This window comes from Taurulus bubalis (assembly GCF_910589615.1).
Source record: "Taurulus bubalis genome assembly, chromosome: 20".
NCBI lineage: Eukaryota > Metazoa > Chordata > Actinopteri > Perciformes > Cottidae > Taurulus > Taurulus bubalis.
Window position 1 is genome coordinate 15,751,596 of NC_136608.1, and position 25,358 is coordinate 15,776,953.

At 39.7% G+C, this 25,358-nt stretch overlaps 1 protein-coding gene across 2 annotated transcripts in view; it reads right to left on the reverse strand.

Moving 5' to 3' along the window:
- Positions 1-25,080, reverse strand: part of sfmbt2 (Scm like with four mbt domains 2) — a 41,968-nt gene extending 16,888 nt beyond the window's left edge. For both annotated transcript variants that reach the window (XM_079235902.1, XM_079235901.1), the window contains exons 1-7: positions 25,024-25,080; positions 23,893-23,996; positions 14,614-14,863; positions 4,584-4,672; positions 1,856-2,105; positions 1,072-1,169; positions 63-164 (exon numbers count right to left, since the gene is read on the reverse strand). In XM_079235902.1, coding sequence (XP_079092028.1) covers positions 63-164; positions 1,072-1,169; positions 1,856-2,105; positions 4,584-4,672; positions 14,614-14,863; positions 23,893-23,996; positions 25,024-25,072 — 942 coding nt within the window. In that variant the 5' untranslated portion in view covers positions 25,073-25,080. The remainder of the gene's footprint in view (positions 1-62; positions 165-1,071; positions 1,170-1,855; positions 2,106-4,583; positions 4,673-14,613; positions 14,864-23,892; positions 23,997-25,023) is intronic.
- Positions 25,081-25,358: the final 278 nt, after the last annotated feature.

Sequence of the window (25,358 nt, forward strand, 5' to 3'; positions counted from 1 at the left end):
CTCGGGGGAGGAGCCTGCTTGATGTTTAATAAAAACAATGTTTTTTACCGCCATTGTTTTACCTGGGTGACAGAAACGGGGCAGATCTGCAGCTGCTCCCACGGAGAAACCATCTCCAGCTTCATCCCCGCCTTGAAGGAGTGGCCTGGCAGGTCCACGTGGTCCTGACACAGTAAAGTCAAGACTTTTTAGACAAATGTGCTCCACATGCGAGACAAAGTAGGTCACGCAGACCCTGCTGTGGCGGATGAGGCGAAGGCCGTTCATTGGGCCAAAATAAAGATTGCTTTTCCCTCCGATGATTCACATTTCAGCCGTGTGGTCGCTACTTCTTCTCCTTCTAGTCGTTGAAACCACGTGGAAACTGAAACACTTCACTTCCTGTATATCTGAGAGAAGAAGCCACGGGAAACCATCGCTTAAAATAAAAACAAACACTGCCTTTGTAGCCGGTGACAGCTCGATGAAATACTGCGTGAGCTTCATCGGATCTGAGATGTTTCAGGCTGTCGTTGCATTTTTTTTTATTTTACTTATTGCTGTTGGGATGCTTTTTCCATCACTGCGTTACTCCTGTTCTAGTTTTTATAGTTCTAGTTCAGGAGGGGAAAACTTAAATTTAAACCTGTTCAATCATAATTTATTATACAGGTCCATCATTTTATGGAAAACCTCCTGATAATTTTTCTGGACGTTAAACTGTGTAATTTGGTGGTAAAACTGGGAAAGAAGTCATTGTTGAATTGTGTTAAACTCTCTCTAAGTGTAAAACATGCAAAAACATGAAATGTGTCTTCATAAGTATATAATTCAGCACACAGCATAGAGAAACTAAACTTTCCAATAACGAATGAATAACAATGACCGTTTAGCGTTATGTTTAAATAGATCTTTTCACCATTGAAAACCATCGTTTCACATCATAAATCAGCAGCAGACAATAGAGGCAACGAAACAAAGCGCATCTGAATCAGGTGGTCCTGCAGTCTGGCTCCGAGCCAACACACACACACACACACACACACACACACACACACACACACACACACACACACACACACACACACACACCTTGAACACCTCCAGCGGCAGCGGGCTCTTCTGTCCATCGAGTCGCGCCTCCTCTAAAGCCGCCTGCCAGTCGGGGGCGCTCTTCAGAGACCGGAGCGCTGAGCGGTTAAAATACATAAAGTCAGTGATCCTTTTATAATACAGCAGCTTAAAAGTATTTTAATGAAAACTATTAATGTCTCATGACTTTATACTACGTTAGCTCCTGATTTTCCAACAGAAATACCATTAAACTTACAGAAAAACATAATTTTTTGACAGTATAAAATACATTATCAGTTTTACAAAACATAAAAACCTAAGATTCCATGTTTAATATGGCTGAGTTATCACATCCTGTTTTCTCCATAATATTATAGACAAGTATTTGTATTATATTGTTTTAAAAAGGCATGAATTTGGAATTTAATCTGAAAAAAATGTTGCTAAGTAATTTCTTTAAAGGCAAAAATGCCAAAAATAACTGTTTCAACCACTCAAATGTGTCCATTTGCTGTTTTTCAAGACTTCTATGAAAGCATATTTCATATATTTAATTGTTATTATCGTAACAAGCGATCGGAAGACACCACCTTGATCTTGTGGTTTAGATTTTTCACAATTTATAGACCAAAGTATTAAGAGATTAATTAAGTACACAGATTAGTTGATAATTTTAATAAAATTTAATAACATTTTATTTTATTTATTTTCTGTCAAAACTAATTAAAAAAGAGCCAAACAATGACAAATGTCTCATTAAATGTCTTCTTAACACAGTGATTACCACTTAAATGATCATCACCTGTGGGCGGTTCTAAGGCGAGCCGGTTCTCCGCAGCCCAGCCGAGGGGGCGGAGCCTGACGTCCAGGTAGAACAGCCAGGCGTCCTGCGCCCGGTGGTCGTCGGCGAGGCCGGCGTAGCGCAGGCGCAGCCGCCCGCCCACGTTCTGGAGGACCCGGACCGGCCAGTAGAGGAACGGGCCCGAGGCGTCCTGGAGCTCCAGGACCGAGCCCTCGAGGATCAGGTCCACGGTGTTCTTACCCCTCAGAGGCTGAGGGAGAGGCACAGAGACGCCGGTTATAAAAGACCTCCAAGGAGAATCTCAGCGGTCGATTGGTTCCAGAGAAATAAGTAACGCATCTAAAGAGAACAACAAAACACTTTGATTTACTTTTTAAAGAAGAAACACTTTAATGTACTTAAAGTGTTAAACATGCAAACACACTTTAATGTACTTGTTTTAAGTGTAAAACACACACAAAACACTTTAATTTATTAGTTTAAAGTGTAAAACACGCAAAAAACACTTTCATTTACTTAAAGAAGTGTTAAACATGCAAACACACTTAAATTTACTTGTTTTAAGTGTAAAAACACACAAAAACACTTTAATTTATTTAGTTTAAAGTGTAAAACATGCAAAAAAAAACTTAATTTACTTGTTTTAAAGTGTAAAACACGCAAAAAACACTTTAATTTACTTAAAGAAGTGTTAAACATGCAAACACACTGTAATTTACTTAAAGTATAAAACATGTAAACACACTTTAATTTACTTTAAGTATAAAACATGTAAACACACTTTAATTAACTTGTTTAAAGTTTAAAACGTGCAATAAAAACATTAATTTACTTGTTTAAAGAAGTGTAAAACATTAATTAATTAATTTACTTAATTTACTTAAAGTATGAAACATGTAAACACACTTTAATTTACTTAAAGTGTTAAACATGCAAACACACTTTAATTTATTTGTTTTAAGTGTAAAACACACACAAAAACACTTTAATGTATTAGTTTAAAGTGTAAAACACGCAAAACACTTTAATTTACTTAAAGTGTTAAACATGCAAACACACTTTAATTTACTTGTTTAAAACATGCAAAAAAAACTTTAATTTACTTGTTTAAAGAAGTGTAAAACATGCAAAACCTTTTATTTGCTTTCTTAAGAAATTGTTAAAGACGCAAAAACACTTTAATGTACTTGCTGAAAGAAAATATTTAAGAATCACACTTTAATTTAATCAGTAAAAGAAAGAAGATGCATGTCTCTGCTTCCTTTTGAAGCGCTTTGTCTTCGCGTCGGTGATGTTTTTGTGTTTTGTCTTAAAAACAAAACAAATCATTTGACATTCTGAGAAATGCACTTATTGGCTTTGTGGCCGAGGGTGAGATGAGAAGATTGATGCCGCTCTCGTGTCCGTCATAAATCAGGCTGCAGCTTCCGGCTCCGGCTCCATGTTTACTGTGCAGACGCCAGAGCGGCATCAATCTTCCCATCTAACTCTGAGCGGTCATTCACGTCATTACCCATCATGCAACAGAGAACTCACAATAAAGCAGGGTACTCTTTTCTAAAGATCATATTCCTTTTCCTGATCACTGATGATAAGCGTGAGGTCATGCACGAGGCTGAGGTGAGAGAGCTGCAGCCTACGGCTACAACGCCTCTATGAAATTATGACTTATTGATCACAAAATAATGCAAACACACTGCAGATGTGCAGCAGTTCCCTTTACTGCAAAGCTACGAAAGTTAAACATTTCATGTGATGTTTATTTTACTGCAGCAACGCAGCATCGTGTGTGAAAAGAACCGTTAGCCGGTATTTAGCCGCTGTTCATGCTAACCGAGTTTACATTATCCAACTGTTTTGATAGGATAGGATATTTACTTTATTCATCCCCAAGGGGAAATTTGGTTTTGTTAAAAAAAAGAAAGAAAAGAAGGTAAACAAGAAAGTTGGTAAACATGTTGGGAAGAAAGCAACGTTCCAGAAACTAAACTACACGCGAGCATTCCTGCAGTTTGCATCAAAACTAGTTTGTGTTTCATATTTCAAGGAACTCCAAATTAAATATATATCATTTGTGTAAACCCTTCTTCTATTTTCTCACAATGAAATGCAATCAGAGCCAAAAAATAATAATAAAAGAAATGCCAGAAAAGGTCGAGCCATGTGTTCAAACATTTGCATTAATCTACTCCTCCTCCTCTGCCTTCGCCTTCTTCTTCTTCTTCTTCTCCTCCTTCTCCCCCCGCCTCCTCCTCCTCCCCTCCTCCTCTTCCTCCTCCTCCTCCTCCTCCTCCTTCTCCTTCCTTCCTTCCTCCCTCCCTCCTTTTTCCTTCTTCCTTCTCCTCCTCCTTCCTTCTTCCTCCCTCCTCCTCCTCCTTCTCCCTCCTTCTCCTTCCTCCTCCTCCTCAGTAGTAGTATCCTACTACTACTATCCTATGCCATCAAGTTCTACTACAAACTACAAATGTTCCGTCTTAACTTTTGTGTTTGAAAGCATATAAAGCGAGGAGAAACGATAACATGAGGGAGTCTAGATCAATCTGGATGTGTCCATAATTGTCCCGCCATGTGATGCCCTCACTGGGAACACACTGAACACACACACTGAACACACTGAACACACACACTGAACACACACACTGAACACACACACTGAACACACAAAACACACTGAACACACAAAACACACTGAACACACACACTGAACACACACACTGAACACACTCACCCCCTCCAGCAGGTTGGCCGGAGCCGTCCGGGCGCCGGTCAGGTCCTGAACGAGGAATTCAGTCCAGTCGCTGTGTTTCTCCTTGATGGCTGCGAAGAGACGAAAGAAACACACACAGAGTCCAGACTGAGAAACACACAAACAATCAGAGCGAGAGGAAAGCGAGCAAACGGTGAATTATTAATGTTGAGCCACTACACTGAACTGTCAGGTGGAGCCACCAGAGAACAGCCTGCATGCATGTTCTTGCAGCATTTCTATATATATATATATATATATATATATATATATATATATATATATATTGTTTTCTTTAAAACTGCATGTGAAGTATTTTAACAATAAGTATCTAATTTTAATGCAAAAGAAAGAAACACTGGCATTCATTTATCTTTCCCGGGAAAAGCTTTGACGGCTTTATTCCCGCTGCAAACATTAACGCTCTGATTTACAGCGGAGATCAGATATTGTTTTAAGACTTGCATCTGGCAGGTTTCTGCAAAAGTAAACACATCAAAATGAAAAACACTGATTAATGTCGTGTTGAGCGGCGCAATTTAAATGTTAATGTGAAGATTGACAGCTGCAAATTTGAGGATACAATACAAACGGAGGGGGAAGTGGGCAAAGCAAAACTTTTGATTGGTGGCTATTTTCTGAGCTTTTAGCTTCCGCCGAGAGCGAAAACTGGCGAACAAATCGAATTGAGGCGGAGGTCACACGGCCGCTAATCAGATATGTGTGTCGGGTTTAAGACCACGTCTGAAAGAAGCCAGAATCAGAAATGAAAACGTCAGAGTCAGACATGAAGGAACAGATCTGGGACACAAATGAAGGGAAAGAAAAGCCTTAAAAGTCTTTAATGACGCTAAAATAATACAAATTCAGATTAATAAATCCACTTCACCAGATAGATGACTAATTTAAAATGCATTAAAAGTATATTCATGTCTGGGATTTCCCCTTTAAAATCCCCAGTGTGGTGTTGCTCGCTGGGTGATTAGTCAGTGTGTAGCTCGGTGGAGACATGAGGGGAAATTACGTCACTTAACCGAAACATCCTCCGAAAATGATCCCACAGTTGAATCAACTCTATGAATCAACATAATAACTTCATTAAGGGGGATTTATTGCAGGACTGTTGCGTCATACTGCAGCAGTTTAAGATGGTGTACCTAATAAACTGACAACCAAGTCTAATAATAATATTAATAATGATGCTAGCTTGCTTTCTGATAGCAATGCACACACGGTGGCTTTAGTTAACTAAAGTCAACGTTTTAATGTTGGTGTGAATTCTGTAGTTTAAATCAATTCCCCTTTTCTTTTTTTTAACAGAAAAACAGAAAGTGACAAACTTCAAGTCAGACACACAAAAGAAAACACATTCAGTCCCAAGTTTGTAAAGTGTTAAATTGTAAAAAAACTAAACAAAGTCAAGCAGCCACAGCTTGACTATTTTATGTTAAAAAGAAACGCAACAAACTGCTACTTTGATATGAACACTTGCGACTTGAAATGTGCAACTACGGACTAAGAACCCTGCTCTTAAAGGGACAGTTCACCCCAAAATATTTTTCACGTTTACCTCTCAAACCATTTATCAATATCTTGATTGTTTTGTCGTGGGTTGCAATCAAACCGAGTACTAGTAATGTATTTGACAGGCAGACATCAAAAGACCAAAGGATGCAGCTACACACTCATTTTTACATAAATATATATTTATAAACACATATAATAAATCCAAACGTGATCTGTAAACTACAAGTAAACAAAAGTTCGGCACTAACAGGAAGTACTTTTTTCTGTGACTTCCTGCGTATACACAGCTGACAGCTGACAACTGTCCGATTTGATTGCAGTTTTTTGTCAACGCCTCCTGCTGCGGCCGCTGCTCTCTGTGGACTCCAGGCGACGCGCAGCGCTAACGAACGAGCCTCTTGACTTCCTGTTTTGATGCCGGTACATGTGATAGGAGCAGACGAAGGCTGATGAGGTAGATATTTTGAATGACGATGAACGAAACTTAAAGCTCCCCAAAAGATCAAAAAATGTGGGGGTGTACTGTCCCTTTAAGATGAGTGTAATTCTAGAAAACTATGACCTATAATATGCACAAACTCACTTACCCATTTATAAAATTCTCTCTCTCTCTCTCTCACACACACACACACACACACACACACACACACACACACACACACACACACACACACACACACACACACACACACACACACACACACACACGGAAGTCAACTTCCAGCACATTTGCGTTGTCCGTTTTGTGCGTTTTCTTTAGTTTTTTATGTGTGTGTCTGATTCCCGTTTCCCAGAGTGCAACAGTGCGATACAATTCCTGCGTTCGTGATATCAGCCTCCCGTTCATCCCCTCCCCCCCAAAGTACAGAGCTTGCATTCCAAGGGAGATGCCGAGCGGCCTTCAGAGCACTGCATGTTTTTCCTGTTACTCACCTACACACACACACACACACTAATTACAAAAGAAACAAAAAAAACATCTCCACAAACTCGAGACACTTGTTTGGTTTCCAGAAAGACGGGAACGTGCGGAGGCGATTAGCATCGAGCGGAAGAGAAAATGAAACGATGCTCTGGAACTCGGCGAAAACGACGAGAGTTTCTGTTTGTTCTTGTTGGATCTTTGTGTGTTTTTTTGTTCCGTCTTCCAGAAAAAGAGCCAAGAGAGCAAATGAGTCTTTTGAGGATGTACACTGTGGTTTTAAAGAGATATTTTGGGGGGTGCCAAGTACAAACTACTATAAACGACAGTAGCTTATCGGGCAAAAAGATAACATTTTAGAAGAAATAGATTTATTTTAATAAGAAGAAAAATAAAACAAGAATAATGAATCAAATAAACAGGAAACAAATAGAGCAAATAATTCTTTAAATTGAATAAACATGTTTGATAAGGAAGAAGTAAACGCGTGTTAATTAAGTTCCTACAACTTTATTAAAATATTAAATAATAATTATCTTAATTAAATTAAAAAGAAATCCACTTTCACAATTTATATCACTAGAAACCAGTTGGTTAAATCCTGAAAAACTATTTTTCTGGGATGTTCTCATCTTCTACTTTTCTATTGTTTTTTTTAAAAAGAGGATTCTTCCCTTGATTACCTTCAACGATTACAATAAGGCTTTTTTTATCATTATTTTAATTGAAGGTACGATTCAAACGAAGTCCCGGCTCTCAACTTCTTCTAATTACCGCTCGATTATGAGCTCATAATTATGGATCCCAGCACAAAATAAAAAGAGGTGCAATTCCCTGATGCATTGTTACACCTTTCATAATCATAATGATCAGAGAATGCAACACCCCTCGTAATTATCCTTCTTAATTATTTACAATATTTATATGTTTGTTAAGAAGATTGAGTCAATTTTTGGAAGCAGCTGTTTAAAGAAGTGACTGAAACATCCTTATTATAGTTATTACAAAACATTTGAGTGAATAAAAAAAACGACTTGTCTCCACAGAGGCTGCTCCGGATTATTATTTTTTTAAATGCATAATTGACTTATCAAATCAAATCAATGAATCCGCCCTCTTTTATCAAAACCGTGGGATTTTTTCTTCTTCTGGCAAATTAATCTGCGTTTTCCTGTAACGCGCTCTCCGTTCGCCTGTTTAATAAAAGTGTTTTTTCCTGTGAGACTGTTTTCTTTCCTTGCTGCTGCTGCTGGACTTTGTAAGAGCACACACACACAGACACACACACAAACACACACACACACACACACACACACACACACACACACACACTCCTGTGTTGATCTCGGGTGTGCAGAAATAGATAAACTATTTTTACAGATCCTGCCCAGATTACTCATGAAGCCATTTAGAGAGCTCAGCCGAACGACAGAAGCAGAAGCTGAAACATGCAAACTTCCACCTCCCTCGCCCTCTCTCTCTCTCTATCTATCTCTCTCTCTCTCTCTCTCTATCTATCTCTCTCTCCCTCCCCCCTTTTCCCTCCCCCTGCTTGCAGTTTCATTATACTGTTTTTATGAGAAATATATATATAAATAATGATCTCTTTCTTCTTTTTTCCCCATCCTAAAGGCAGCAGACACGTAGAGGTGAAAGCCTGACTTTCACATAACAATAAGTGCATAATTAACCTTGAGGGAAGAGCTCCTGAAACACACACACACACACACACACACACACACACAAAATCACTGAGCCAACCTCCCCCTCCTCCTCCCAGGCTGCACCAAAGCTGGCTGAAGTCCTCATGCAAATGTCTAGCATTAAATAAACAAAAAACACAACGCATGGAACCTGATATTTGCATATTGTGCTCCAGCTCCTTGTTCTCTCCTTTTTTCCTCCGTCGGGGCTCAGTTCTTATTTAAAAGCTTTATTTAGACAATCAATATTATAATTTAAAAAAAGGAGAAACATCAGTGATTTTTCTTCTTCTTGAAGATCACAGCGGTGCAACAGATTCTAATCCGAGTTAATGGGAGTCAATTCACACGACTACCTCCTCGCATCTGAACGAGAGTGTAATCTCTGCAGCACGCGGGTCACACGGCGTGCGATCTGTGTGTTTATTGTGTGTGTGTGTGTGTGTGTGTCTGAAGCACGCCCGGGCCGGTTTCAGACGCCATGTTGTTAACGTATTTTACGACCCTGTTAACGAGAGGGACGGGGATGTTGGAGCAATTTGTGTAAATATGAATTACTCAAGTGATGTGTCTGCGGTAAGTGCTGAAGAGGCCCACAGGAACAGATGTGTGTGTGTGTGTGTGTGTGTGTGGATTATCATTGTGTCTCTATTTATGAAAAGCCTGCTCAAGTTGCCAGTGGTGGAAGAAGTACAAAGAGCTTTTACTTCAAGTTATTGTGAGGAACTTTTAACTGGTTCTGAAATCCTCCTCCTCCTCCTCCTCCTCCTCCTCCTCCTCCTCCTCCTCCTCCTCCTACTCATCCACAGGGGGCGCCAAAATCACCACAGTAAAAGTAGCAATACAGCGTAGAAATACTCTGTTATACGTCAATTTCATGTGATCAAAATCTTACTGAAATCAAATTTAAAAACTATTGCCATCAAAATATGCATGCACTGTATACATTGTTAATGATATCTTTCTATAGCGCTGCTTCTTTACGCTTGTTATGAATGAATGACTCTCACTACGCCTGCGCCAAATATTTTAGATTTATATAAGCGCAAGTTTTGTTACCAGAGCCAGACAATCTGTCTCTATATTTATGGTTTTGCTTGTGTGGTTTTATTTCATTGGTTTCATTTATTTAGGATAGCTTTAACCAAGTTATTTGCTCTTTGAAAGGTTGTACTTGCATTTTTAGACTTTTATCCAATAAAAAAAAATGGTATTAATGTTGTTCATGACAATTATTTCTGGGACAATACATCGTCCTACAAAACTAGTTATTGCGACAGGTCTCGATCCAGCTTGTGTGATAGCGATATAATTATTTGGGCTGTTACCGGGCAGAACAAACAATCTGAAGCCAGCGAACCGTCAATGAGCATTTTCTGACATTTCATCCACCAAATCAGCGAAAGAATCATCGACTTAATTGATAATTATCTCTCCATCTCGTGCCTAAAAGCCTGACGTTTAAATGTCAGTCAATTCCTTCACCCTATAAATAAATCACCTTCAACGCCAAGTGACAAAGGACGAAATGTTTCACAGGGGTCACACCCAGCCCTTTGTATTTCTCAGCCTGAAGGCAGCCTTACTCTTAAAACACCATCACACACACACACACACACACACACACACACACAAAGAGAGGGTAGGGGAGGGTCTATCTCAGAGCATCATCTCCAGCCGGCTCTGGCAGGAAGCAGTGTGTTGAATTCATTATGCAAACGATCTGCCGGGATCCGTTCAGCGAGCGGCTCCCTCACCACATGACCAAACTTGTGATGTAGCTTTAAAAAAAATAAAGAAGCTCTGAACATGAATGGATGAACGACTCGTGCACACACACACACACACACACGTGCACGAGACAGGCTTCCCTCCCTGGGGCCGACCCCGAGGCTTCTATACAGTCAGAAAAACACACATATATACATATATATATATATATATATATATATATATACACATATATGTGCGTTTTCACTCTCTGGTTCTGTTACTTTTGGGGCTTTTTCTTGCCAGAAGCTCATAAAGAAAAATACTAATAAAAACAGAAATACAGGCAAACCTGTCCATGTTGAAGGAATTACCACATATCTAATAGCAGTTATTCTCCGCTAACGTTTGCTCTCAAATGACGCAACAGAAGCGCTCTTGCACACGGAGACGCTGATTAATACGAGCGCTGATTTGATGAACCCATCCGTTAGTATGAAAGGAGCGTTTTAAGTGGAGGAGCTGAGAGTGTGTGTGTGTGAGTGACAGAGAGAGAGTTTTATAAGCGAGTAAGCGAGTTTGACGAGGGATTAAGGCGTGTTTGTTACAGGCGGTTTGTCCAGTTGAAACACTTATTGGTCTGCAGGTTTTGCACTAGAAGAAAACTGCACGAGGGAATTAGGATTATTATTTTAATTAGGGAGCAATGTGCCGCTGCTTTCAGCCGAGCGGTCAATTAGGCGCTGGATCTCAAATCTCCTCTTCGAGCTCCGTTTTTCTAATTAATGAATTTTTGTCAAATGTAAATCTGTAACAATGACACTTTGCATCACTGCTTCAAATGTGATGAATATAAAGCATACCAAAAAAAATTCTTATTACAATTTTTGGATACATATTTTGTCTTTCTCTATCTGAATACAATGGACGTTTTTTTGCGTCACACATCATAGAACTGCTTCATCTTATCAGGAACTTACAGGATTTCTTTACCGAAAAAGTGTGTATATATATATATATATATATATATATATATATATTTTATATATAAAATAAATAAATAAATGTTGTATACTTTTATTTTGTGTATATATATATATATATATATACACAAAATAAAAGTATACAACATTTATTTATTTTATTTATTTAAATTGATTTATTTATAAATATAGATTTTTGTATATATATATATATATATATATATATATATATATATATATATATATATATATATATATATATATACACACACACACATAAAAAATATATATACATATATACAAAAATAAAATAAAATAAATATTTTGTTTCACCCTGCTTGTTCCATTTTTGTTGCTTTTGTCTTGTAGTGTGAACATAAGTCTAGTTTTAACTTGTCGTTTTTTACACTATTAAATCCAAGAGCTCCCCTTTTAAAAGACACTACACTAGTGAGCACATGGAGGTGTGTATGCTTTTTTCTTTTACACGCTATATATATATATATATATATATTTTATATGTTTTTTGCTAAAGCCGACATCCTCACACCTAAGCACACCAACCCACTCACATGCACACACAGAAGAATAAAACACCTACAACAAAGTGTTTCTCACACACTTCTCAAAGACTACATGTGCCTTAAACTCTTTAACTTCGGACCTTTTCTTCATTGTCTCACCGTCTAGCGACATGTTTTTTTGTTCCTTCCCCTATTACAGGACACAGTTTGTTTGTTGCACAAGAGAAGAGTTGCTCTTTATCAAAAGCATCACATTTCTGGCTGAGTGGCTGCGATTTTAGTTATCACACGAGCACAGCTTGGCACAATGTGCGTGTGTGTGTGTGTGTGTGAGCGTGCGTGTGCGTTATCACTCTGCTAAGACACACTCGGCTAGGAAAGGAGCCACATGCAAGAGGGGAGGAGGCAAGGCGACTGGGCTGAGGTCACTTCCTGCAGAGCGGTGAAAAGAGGAAGAGGAGGAAGCGCACTGCACATGCAGCCTGTCAGTCCGACCACAGGGTTGATTTCACGCTAGCTCTAGTGAGGCGAGGCGAGTTAGTCAGAGCTGTTAGAGCGGCTTACCTTTTCTTAGGTAAGTGTTATCTGAGAAACAAAAAAACAAAAAACAAAAAGGAAACAAATAAAAACAGGTAACCGTGACACAGGTGGAACACAGACTGCTTTCTCTCATATTTCAGCTGACTAACAGAAATGTGCACAACATGATGCAAAGCCTTGAAATTAAGCAACATTTCTTTGTGCCATATTCTCAATTTGACAGTATGTTGCAGAAGCCTCTTCTGGGAATTTAGAGCCGCCTTCATTACACGATTTATGCTTCAGTTTGCATCATTAAAACATGCGGATGTCAGCTGTCCGTTATTATTAAAAGAGAGAAAAGGGGAAATACGAGTTTTCTGAGAGACGCAGGAGGAGACGGTGAATAAAGCTCAGTGGTCGCCGGATTGTTACTGTAAATTACACATTTCCCACGAAATATTCTCAACAAAATATGTTTCCTAGAGCAACGCTTGCCTCCGCATTTGGCAGCGGCATCCCATAATACACGTTTTCCCGTTGTCTTAAAATAAAGCATTACGGCGCCGAAATGGAAAATGTGTTGCATGTGATCACCATTTATTTTATTTTTTAAAGAGGCAGGTTTGCTTTGAATATAGTTTACAATTTAAAATGGATTTATTTTTTTTACCACATTTTCACCAGAAACTAATTAAATAGTTTTTTTTAAAGCAGAAACAGAAAGTAAAGAGACATCGATAAACTAATGGCCAACTATTTTGATATTTGCTTTATAAATTTCTGTCATTTTTTTAGCCAGAATATGCATAAAGATTCCCTGGTTCTTGTAAAAATAAATGAAAAAAGGGCTAAATTTCAAAATAAAAGCATATCCGTGAAAGAGGGATCGCCCCGTTTCAGCACCTCTATGCGCTTTGAGACAATTAGTCGATGAAAATAAAAATGTATGTGAAGCTATTTTTATATTTGGGCATCATTTGAGGGTTTTTTTTTTTTAATGTCTTCGATAAATGCAAACTGAACATATTTTTGCATCGCCGGTCAGACAAACAAGTACGTGAATATGAACGTCTCCTCGGCTTTAGGGGAAGTTTTTACTTTTTTTAATTTGATGGACGATCAATCGAGGAAATAATCGACAGAGAGCTTAGTCATTACTGGCTTCAGTCGTTTCATTTTTGTAGATTTTAAAGAAAATTGTTTCCCCTGCTTGATGGATAAATCCACTGTTCCCTCCTGCTGCTGCGAATCGCACAACGTGAGGACGAGGACACCCGAGTATCCAGGTCGTCTCCACAACAACGGAGGCCGCGCCATCCATCAGCGGGGAAGTGTGGAGGAGAAATAAATGGTCTGAACGAGGCCGGGGAGGGCGAGTCATCTGTCTGAGGGGGGACAGGGGGGGGAGGGCGGCTGCCGGAGAAGTTAAGGAGCACGCTTTTGTTTTGGAAAAAGGTTGAGCTCAGGCTTTTAAAAAGAAGACGCTGATGGTTATCGTGGAAAAGAAGCTTGAATGTTAAACGTTAGAGGATTGACAGTTGAGCCGTCTTTAAAAAGGGAAACGTGTCTTTCCACTCAGACAGTTCCCATGTTAGTAGTCTGTGTGTGTGTGTGTGTGTGTGTGTGTTAGCTGACCCTTTGATGCCAAAGATTTTAAAGTCTTCTCTTTTCATGCAGGACGGAGAGGCGTTGGGTAAAAAAAACAAACGAGAAACGCGGACAAAGTCCAAAGTGCATCACTCGGCAAAAAAAACAAGCGTGTCGCGAACGATAACTGAGACAAAATGAAGTGACGGCTCATTGTTTCCATTTAGTCACATTATTTGTTTCCGTCACAAAAAGAATTATCAGATTTAAGGACTTCTGAACACACTTGACAGACTTTCCCGTCTCAAATATTCCGATTAGGCAGAAAGTACAGAGTGTTGTTGTTGTTCCCGTTTAGCGTAACTTATAAATACAATTATTTTGGACATAGACGCACATAGACTCATACGCTCGCAGCATTTTAGGCAGAATCTGAGGCATTTCTGACGCTCCAATCCATCGCTGAACCCTCGGTTGACGTTGTGTGTGTGTGTGTGTGTGTGTGCATGTGTGTGTCTCCGTGTTTCTTCCTACCTTCGGGCGGCATGAGGGTCTTTCCGTTCTGGGTGCACCAGCCCACCGGGTGCAGCTCGGCCGTCATGACGTCGCACCAGAAGTCGGCCTTGCGGTCGTCGCCGTAGCCGCTGAAGCGCAGCAGCAGCAGCTGGCCGCAGGTGGTGATGATGGTGGCGACCCAGAACGAGTCCGCGCCGCCGCCGCCGCCCTTATTGGCCACCTCCAGCTTCATGCCCGGCTGGAAGCTGCTCTGCAGGCTGATCTCCACCTGCAGGGGACACGGCAACCTGGGTCTCAGTTCGGGAGTTTTCCTTACAAGTTTAAACAACATTTTACCGCTCAAAACACACACAACTAGAGTAAATATGGCGGGTCAAAGGTGAACCAGGAGGAAGCTTGTGGGCAGGTTGCGTAATAATAAGTTTAACGTTGGGTTTGTTTACATTCTGTCCGCTCTGTTGGCGATCAAATGGCATCAAAACAACAGAAGTGATGGTCAAACTATGAACATTTTACCTTTTGTTTTAAAGAAAAACTTGGTTTAAAACCTTTGGATTTTTCTTGATGAAAGTAACTACGCATGATTTATAAGAAAAAATCAGAGTTGAAGTTCAGAAATGAGCATCCTTGGAGTTAAACTATATATATATATATATATATATATATATATATATATATATATATATATATATATATATATATATATATATATCAAATAGAGAAAATCTCTCCTGCTAAATAACCTACTAATTCGTATAAAGCAGATAAGAAAATAACTTTTCAGGGTCTAAAAGAAACTAAAAAAGGAAGAATCTTGGTGATATTAATGATTTAACATACAGAAATCTGTTTTTTTTAACCAAACAGATATTGTTGCAATGTGACAGTATTTCCTGAATATATATTTACATGATAGGAAACCAGGGACAGCGCAAAATAGAAGGTCAGTTTATGGGAAAACACAAAGCTGCTGTTTGGCTTTGTAAACAGCACGGATGATGTCAGCGGGGTCAAAGGTCAAGATTATCAGAGCAACAAATGAAAGCCTGTTTTACAGGATGAGGCGGCGAGGCGCCGGGACCGTCTCACACAAAAAGACATTGCATTCAATTGTAGGATCTCTCTCAACCCCTTCTTTTCTTTTCTTTTAAATCTGGATCTTGTGAATTCAGATATTTATTCTACATTTCCATAAAGTTGAGTAGAACTTTAATACCACTAAACTACTTTTATTGCAATGTTGCACAACTAGTGTTGAAACAATCCGTCAATCGGCTAAATAATTCTGACAATTACATAAAATCATATACAAAAATATGCAATTGTATTTGCTGCTTTTCCCTGCTATATATCATTGTAAACTGAATCTTTTTGGGGCTTTCGACCAAAGTGTTTTAGTTTATTGTAATTAACTATTAAAAGAATACTCCACAAAATGTAACACTTGTATATTAATTACTTGCCCTTAAATCCTTGAGGACGAACTTTGTTTATGTCTTGATGAATGCAAGGAAACAGCAGCAAAACGTCCGTTTACAGACTCTCACGCGTCTCCGCTGAAACCTCACTATTTAAAATAAATGATGTTCTGCATGAACAGTTCCCTCCAAGAATGTATTTGTTCACTGTAAAGGTGACACAGGGCGAGTAATTAATAGAAAAATTGTCATTTTGTGGGATTCCTTTCATAAACTAATTGGAAAAGAGGAAGAATGGATCAATTTAAAATGAAAATAATTGGTAGTTGCAGCCCTAATCATAAGGAATACTATATACTCATTATAAATAGTACAGACAACAGGTACAGTATAATTAAAACAGCCTAAAACAAAACCTCTGCACTCCGCTTGTCCTCGTTCATGAGACAGCGATAAATCTGAGCGTCAGTGAACGCAGCACGGCGTAAAGCGTTTTCCACCACAGCCACGGGCTGAGAAACAGTTGGAGGAGCCCGACAGGAAGTTCACGTTCAACAGAAACGGGTGAATGGAACCAACAGAAAAAACATCTTAGAAATAAACACAATACAAATGGCCCTCTGACTTCCTGCTGCAACAATGCAAACCTGCTGTATCACTCTGGTCTGGCTTATGTAAGACAGCTACAGGGCAGAAACACTGTGTGTGTGTGTGTGTGTGTGTGTGTGTTGTGTGTGTGTGTGTGTGTGTGTGTGTGTGTGTGTGTGTCTGTGCGTGTGTCTGTGTGTGTGTGTGTGTGTGTGTGTGTCTGTGTGTGTGTGTGTACAAGCCCAAGAGAAATCACTGTTTCAATTTGTGCAGGCACAGCGAGCGAGAGAGAAGGAGAGAGGGAGAAATGAGGGCTGCACTTTAGTGAATCACATTTTTTTTTCTGGAGAATTCATGGTCTGTTTCCCAGTGACTCAATCCACTTACCAACGAGGCAATTTAGCTTCTCAAGAGACCTCGCCCGCTCCCAAAAAAAATAAAAAAAAGTAAAATCACCACGCAGACAGTTTGTCCGACATCGGCTGCTCGCTCGTGAAGAAAATACAAATAAAAAACATGTTTTCCTAATCTCACCCTTATTAGCATTCGGCGCTCGGAGTGATGCAAGAATCTGAAACGCCGACACGCTTCTTTAAACCTGAAATCAGCAGCAGATAAAGCTGCAGGAGAAAGACCTCGGTCCAGGATCAGGGTTCATACACATGTTGACCGATGGATTCCATGACTTTAACACATTTCCATGACTTTTGACCAAATCTTCATGACTTCTGACCACATTTCCATGACTTTTGACCATATTTTCGTGATTGTTGACCAAATTTTCGTGATTTTTGACCAAATTTCCGTGACTTTTGACCAAATTTCCATGAATTTAAACCAAATTTCCATGACTTTTGACCAAATTTCCATGAATTTAAACCAAATTTCCATGAATTTAAACCAAATTTCCATGACTTTAGACCAAATTTCCGTGACTTTTGAACAAATTTCCGTGACTTTTGACCACATTTCCGTGACTTTTGACCACATTTCCGTGACTTTTGACCACATTTCCGTGACTTTTGACCAAATTTTTGTGATTGTTGATCAAATTTTTGTGATTTTTAACCACATTTTCGTGATTTTTAACCACATTTTCGTGACTTTTGACCACATTTCCATGACTTTTGACCACATTTCCATGATTTTAAACCAAATTTCTGTGACTTTTGACCAAATTTCCATGAATTTAAACGAAATTTCCATGACTTTTGACCAAATTTGCATGATTTTAAACCAAATTTGCATGATTTTAAACCAAATTTCCATGACTTTTGACCACATTTTCGTGACTTTTGACCACATTTTCCATGACTTTTGACCAAATTTCTGTGATTGTTGACCAAATTTTCGTGATTTTTGACCACATTTTCGTGACTTTTGACCACATTTCCATGACTTTTGACCACATTTTCATGACTTTTAACCACATTTTCATGACTTTTGACCAAATGTTTATGACTTTTGACCAAATTTCCATGATTTTAAACCAAATTTCCATGACTTTTGACCAAATTTCCATGATTTTAAACCAAGTTTCCATGACTTTTGAGCAAACATTTAGTGAAATCTGGGTGTGAACAGTAAAAAGTGAGTAAATGTAGTATTTAAACTAACAATGAGAATACAAAGCATACAGTAAACCTTAAATGACTCAAATGAATGAGACAACAGTTTGATTAAAAGAATAAACATTTATATTGATGCCTGTTTGTATGCCTGCTTATAATTTGAGCGTCTTTCTTTTAAAAGCATATTAATTATTTCAAACTCAGCGTAAATGAATGTCATGAACACATGAATATAACACATTTACATGACTTTTACTAAACTTTGGGAATTTTATTTTTTTCAAGGGCTTTTCCAGGACTTTTTCAAAAGTATTGATTTGAAGTAGTGTTGATTCTGGCGACCCCTGTGGTTGAACGTGGTACTGTCTCTGAGCACCAGGGTCCTTTTAGAAAACCTCTCATTTTACTGCGGCGGGTCTGACAGTCTGTATCTGAAGAAGTGGAGAAGGTTGTGTTTCAACATCAACACAAATATTCGCCTCTGAGATGCAGTGAAGTAGAAGTATAAAGTATCATAAAATGGAAATAATCAAGTAAAGTACCTTGAATGTGTACCTCAGTACTTGTGTTGCATTCTTCTGCAAACCCATTCATTTAGGATTCTTTACATTCTTTGCAAATATTTGAGTAACTTTCCTGATGTTGCAGTCAGTTGGGGAAACTGGTTGAGTTGCATGAACATACCAACATAAGGAAGCGTATCCATTATTAAAAAGCAGTTTATTATAACACTAAAACCAGACTTAACTTGAATATAAATGTTCATATTGGTTCCAGTTGGCAGAGAAACAACTCAAGACGCTGCAGCTCAAAGTGTCTTTCTATATAGTGCCGGCATTTAGGCTTTTTTTTCTACAAAAAACTATTTCATTACAATAAGTCCAGTTTTCCCCTCCTGCAGCCTTAAAGTGAAACATAATCTCATTCCGCATCGTCTGACAGCCTCATTTATTTGGGATCAGCACGTTCCAACCCTGTGTCTCTCTCTAATGCACCGTTTCATCAAAATGGAAACGCTTGTCTCCACATCTCTGACTTTGGAAAACTTTGAAATCTCAAATAGAACTTGAACTCTGCAGAGTTTAATCAATGTTATTCTGCTCGGCGTCGGTCTGTAAGAACAGATTGTACAAAAGATGGAGCGACTTTCTGAGCGCTGGATCCTCCACTTCCCTTTCTGTTAAACCCAAACTGGGATAACTCAAAGTATTCTCCAGAGAAGACGTCGTACAACTGCTTCCACAGGATGGAGAATTCTACATTTTTCTTCCCGTCAACCGGCTTTGACTGAATGATAAAAGCACTATTACTTTATTTAATCACTAAGAGGGCCAATTCCCTTCTACCAGGAGGTTCTTTTTTTGTAGCCAAATAAAATAGTTTACAGGATATTCAACCGTTCGTTCCTTCACGGCGCTTTTAGTACTCGACTCTTTTCTTCACAGGGTGCAAAGGCTATAAAGTCGGCCGCGAATATGAGATACGAGTTCACAGATAATCACAATCCCTCCTCGTCATCTAACTGCCGGCTACACCCGAAGTCTGTGGGCATATCTCGGAGTTACACTCTTTTAGGTTCCTCACAGCTCATTTTGTTTGCCGTTTCGGAGAATACTGCAGCGCTTAAGGAGTATAAATAAAGCCTCACAGGCAAGGTAAGTTGGCGGACGGTGTGTAGAATGAATCTGCAGGATGCTCCTGTTCAAAATGAGACCAAACTTTTGTTTTTGAGTTGGGGAAAAAAGCTCAAATGTGGCTTTGAATCGGACAAGTTAAAGCTAAAGAGGAGTGACGGGTCAAGCCGTTAATGACGGCAGAAATAGTCAATAAAAAGGGTTTGAACAAACACAGCTGGGGTCACGTAGTATACAAGATTATCCGCGGACAGACAGAGAGATGCACAGTCACGCACGGACAGATACATAATCTCCCCACTTGCGTGCGCCTCACAAACTACCCTAAAAATGTGCATTAAATGGCAACTTTCAGTACTTTTTCACGACTAATCTTTGTCGTTTTCTGTATGTTTAGTATATATAAAAAAAAAAGCATGAATGTTTCCAATTGACTTCAGCTTTGCCTTCGTGAAGGGAAGGTATTGCTCTGCTGAAGTCCTCGTGAAGAACAACAGCATTTAGCGGAAAAACACATGAGCTGATCCTCTAATTCAGTTATTCTGCGTCCACACAGTTCCCTCAGAGCAGAGGCTGGAGGGGAACCTTTTCCACCGTAAACACACAGATAAAGTTTGGCTCGTCCAGCTTTGCAGCAGAGATCAACAGGTTGCTTTTGGCAACACCCTTAACCCCTAAACCTGAACCTAACCCCTAAACCTAACCCCTAAACCTGAACCTAACCCCTAAACCTAACCCCTAAACCTGAACCTAACCCCTAAACCTAACCCCTAAACCTGAACCTAACCCCTAAACCTGAACCTAACCCCTAAACCTAACCCCTAAACCTAACCCCTAAACCTGAACCTAACCCCTAAACCTGAACCTAACCCCTAAACCTAACCCCTAAACCTGAACCTAACCCCTAAACCTGAACCTAACCCCTAAACCTAACCCCTAAACCTGAACCTAACTCCTAAACCTGAACCTAACCCCTAAACCTAACCCCTAAACTGAACCCCTAAACCTGAACCTAACCCCTAAACCTAACCCCTAAACCTGAACCTAACCCCTAAGCCTAACCCCTAAACCTGAACCTAACCCCTAAACCTAACCCCTAAACCTGAACCTAACCCCTAAACCTAACCCCTAAACCTGAACCTAACCCCTAAACCTGAACCTAACCCCTAAACCTAACCCCTAAACCTGAACCTAACCCCTAAACCTGAACCTAACCCCTAAACCTGAACCTAACCCCTAAACCTAACCCCTAAACCTGAACCTAACCCCTAAACCTAACCCCTAAACCTGAACCTAACTCCTAAACCTGAACCTAACCCCTAAACCTAACCCCTAAACTGAACCCCTAAACCTGAACCTAACCCCTAAACCTAACCCCTAAACCTGAACCTAACCCCTAAGCCTAACCCCTAAACCTGAACCTAACCCCTAAACCTAACCCCTAAACCTGAACCTAACCCCTAAACCTAACCCCTAAACCTGAACCTAACCCCTAAACCTGAACCTAACCCCTAAACCTGAACCTAACTCCTAAACCTGAACCTAACCCCTAAACCTAACCCCTAAACTGAACCCCTAAACCTGAACCTAACCCCTAAACCTAACCCCTAAACCTGAACCTAACCCCTAAGCCTAACCCCTAAACCTGAACCTAACCCCTAAACCTAACCCCTAAACCTGAACCTAACCCCTAAACCTAACCCCTAAACCTGAACCTAACCCCTAAACCTGAACCTAACCCCTAAACCTAACCCCTAAACCTGAACCTAACCCCTAAACCTGAACCTAACCCCTAAACCTGAACCTAACCCCTAAACCTAACCCCTAAACCTGAACCTAACCCCTAAACCTAACCCCTAAACCTGAACCTAACTCCTAAACCTGAACCTAACCCCTAAACCTAACCCCTAAACTGAACCCCTAAACCTGAACCTAACCCCTAAACCTAACCCCTAAACCTGAACCTAACCCCTAAACCTAACCCCTAAACCTGAACCTAACCCCTAAACCTGAACCTAACCCCTAAACCTAACCCCTAAACCTGAACCTAACCCCTAAACCTGAACCTAACCCCTAAACCTGAACCTAACCCCTAAACCTAACCCCTAAACCTGAACCTAACCCCTAAACCTAACCCCTAAACCTGAACCTAACTCCTAAACCTGAACCTAACCCCTAAACCTAACCCCTAAACTGAACCCCTAAACCTGAACCTAACCCCTAAACCTAACCCCTAAACCTGAACCTAACCCCTAAGCCTAACCCCTAAACCTGAACCTAACCCCTAAACCTAACCCCTAAACCTGAACCTAACCCCTAAACCTAACCCCTAAACCTGAACCTAACCCCTAAACCTGAACCTAACCCCTAAACCTGAACCTAACTCCTAAACCTGAACCTAACCCCTAAACCTAACCCCTAAACCTGAACCTAACTCCTGAACCTGAACCCTAAACCTGAACCCTAAACCTAACTCCTAAACCTTACCCCTAAAACTTAAACCTGAACTCTAACCCTGACTCTTCACGAGACTCCTCCACCGTCTGAGCTGAATCGACTCTGATCGTGCAGATGACATTTCAAGCTTTTTCCAAATCTGATGAGTCAGTTTTCTCTCGAATTTCATGACACAGATATCTGATAAAGATCGTGCAGAACAGACGTGGCTTCACTTTCAGTCATTTCCCCTTTTCTAACTCAGACGTCGGTGTAATGCAGCGTGAAAACAGACGATTTAAAACACTTGACGTTTCTCTTCTTTCAGGAATGGTACGGTTATAATCTGACTTTTTAACGTGTCGTCGGGTAAAACAGAAATGCTTTTTCTTTTGTGAAACACAGTTAGTTGTCACTTTCCCTTTGTTATATTTCAGTAACAGTTTTTTGCATCTTTACCACATCCGTTTACATTACAGTATAATAAGTTGCAATTAGTCTGCCACAGATTATATATTATTATTAATTAGTATTTTATTTACACCTCACACACTTAACATGCACATACATACTTGCACTCTTGCACTTCTACTGTTTAAGTTAATTTAATTTAATTCCTAAATTAATACTCTGTTAATTCTTTCTTTCACCCAGCTATTAAATTGTTATTGTTATTTTTATTCATATTATTATTGCATATATCTTATATATCTTTCATCCCTGTTGTTTTTATTCTGATCTTATTTTCTGTGTAAACGGCTGCTACTCGACACGAAATTTCCCCTTTGGGATTAATAAAGTATATATTCATTCATTCATTCATATATTTTATTTACAATGTATGTTATATTTCATCCCTATTTGTATATTTTTTTCATCTGTGATACATTTATTTGAATTTCTTATGGACGTAATATCGGGCGGTGAAATACGGAACAAAGATTGACGTTTAGCTATAAAATAAAAATACAACTTAGAAAAAATATAGTAATATCAGCAAGTTGGGGCAAAAACTAAATTAAGAAAAAAAGAAAAACAAGGTTTTTAATGATTATAAAATACTGATATAGATAATCTTTATCTCTTCTTTTAACTTCTGCACTATTTTCAGTCTTTTTTTACTTGTGCACTTTCTTTTTATATAATTTAACGATCTCAGACCTGAGGGGATTTTCATCGCCAACGACGGCTTCCCTGTAATTGTCGCGCAAATGACAATTAATCACCTGAACTTGACGTTAGAAGCAGTTGTTGATTCTGCAGGCGAGCGAGGAAATATCAAATATTTACCTTTTCCATTTCTGTCTCTATTAGTTTCGTGACCTTCCTCAAAAACACACACACACACACACACACACACACACACACACGGTGCTTATTTGTATCCACGCTATTGTTCCTGTAATTACCCATAATTGTGTTTTTTTTTCTCCTTTTAAACGGCAAAGGTCGCCGCCGCCGCCTGACAACGTGTGCGTCACGAGGGAGCGCAGCCAATGAGAGCGCCCGATCGTCGGAGGTGACGCTCTCCCCGATGTGTGGTTAAAGGCTTTCTGCAGGTGCTACTTAACCGGGAGGCTGTGTTTAAAGGATCGCCGAGGCACTGAGGGCGTAAAGCGGCAGCTGGGGAAATCGCACGCCGTCACTCACGTGTTTGAAGGTCGTGTGAGGGGCGGCGCCGGCCCCCGTCTCCTCCATGAACTCCTCCCAGTTAAACTCCGCCTCCTCCGCCGCCTCCTTTATGGAATCCGCGTCTGAAGGTGGAAAAAAACGAAAATCGTCCGTCAGTCATCGGCAATGAAAACATTCTTTTACGAGAAAGCCTGAGGAACAGGGATACACTCGAGGTATTACGTGTCATGTTCCTGTGTGTGTGTGTGTGAAGTGTGTGTGTGAAGTGTGTGTGAAGTGTGTGTTGTGTCTCTGGAGACTCCTCAGTGTGAAGAGAGCGGGACTGAATCCGCTCCGGCTAATGACGGGGCGGGGGATTGTAGACGTCTGCTCGCGTCTTCTCGTGAACACACACACACACACACACACACACACACACACACGGTCGTGAACACACACACATTAACAGAAGGAGCAGAACCCCTGAGCGAGCGCCCGATAGATGGATGTCGAGTCCCCACCAAAAAAAACTGAACACACACGTAGTCTCACTCTTACTGCTTTATTATTAAAAACATTACTTTTCTATGTTCTTGCTTCATAAATCAACAAATTCAGGCTTTTAAAAGAAAGTTTATCTCTGCAACTTTCTCACGTGCAGATTAAGAAAGAAGATCAAAGATATTTTTAAGGCAAGATATTGTCTCAATATCTATATCAAATTAGGAAAACTGTTTTAAATAGAAGATGCTATCAGTCCAGTTCATCTTTAACTGTGTTTACTGCGTGTTTTGTCACCATAACTGTACATATAAAATGACTTAGCATGTGCTGGACTACTCCCACAATATTATCATATGTGAATTGTTAACATGATATCAGCATTTTATTTTTAAATATCACGGTAATCATACTGGTTAAAGTACGACGATATGAAGAGAAACCAGTCTGAGAGATGTAGCCGACAATCGTGTACCAAGTACATGAATGAATAGATATTTATATCTTATTGTTTGTAGTACTTTCCATCAGTGTTCAACGATAATTCATAATAATTTAAAATTAAAAGCAAACTTAAAAAAGGAAAATCTACAAGAGACCAAACAGAATAATGGTGACTTTAAAGGTAACTAATGAATGTAGATCGGGCGACGTTCACGGCCTCCTCACCTGTGTCCACCTCTTCTTCCTTCCCATTGGTCGGATAGTGTGACATCATCGCCGACGGCTGCTCCTGGCTGAGCGACTGCATCCTGGTGACCTTTGAGCCGAGGTGTGCCGCTCGCTGCTCACTGCATCGCTTTCCCCGACAGCTGTGGCCCGAGGAAGAAAAGAAAGATAAACGCAGTTAATTAACGCGCTGCCGATTTTAAATCAAACATCGTCTATTGTCCACAAACAATCCGTGACCTTTTGAGGAAAAACTCCCCTCGCAGTCTCCCAACAAAGATTCAAACTAAAAAAGGAAGTTGATTCAAGCGTTGACATTTGCGACAATAAACACG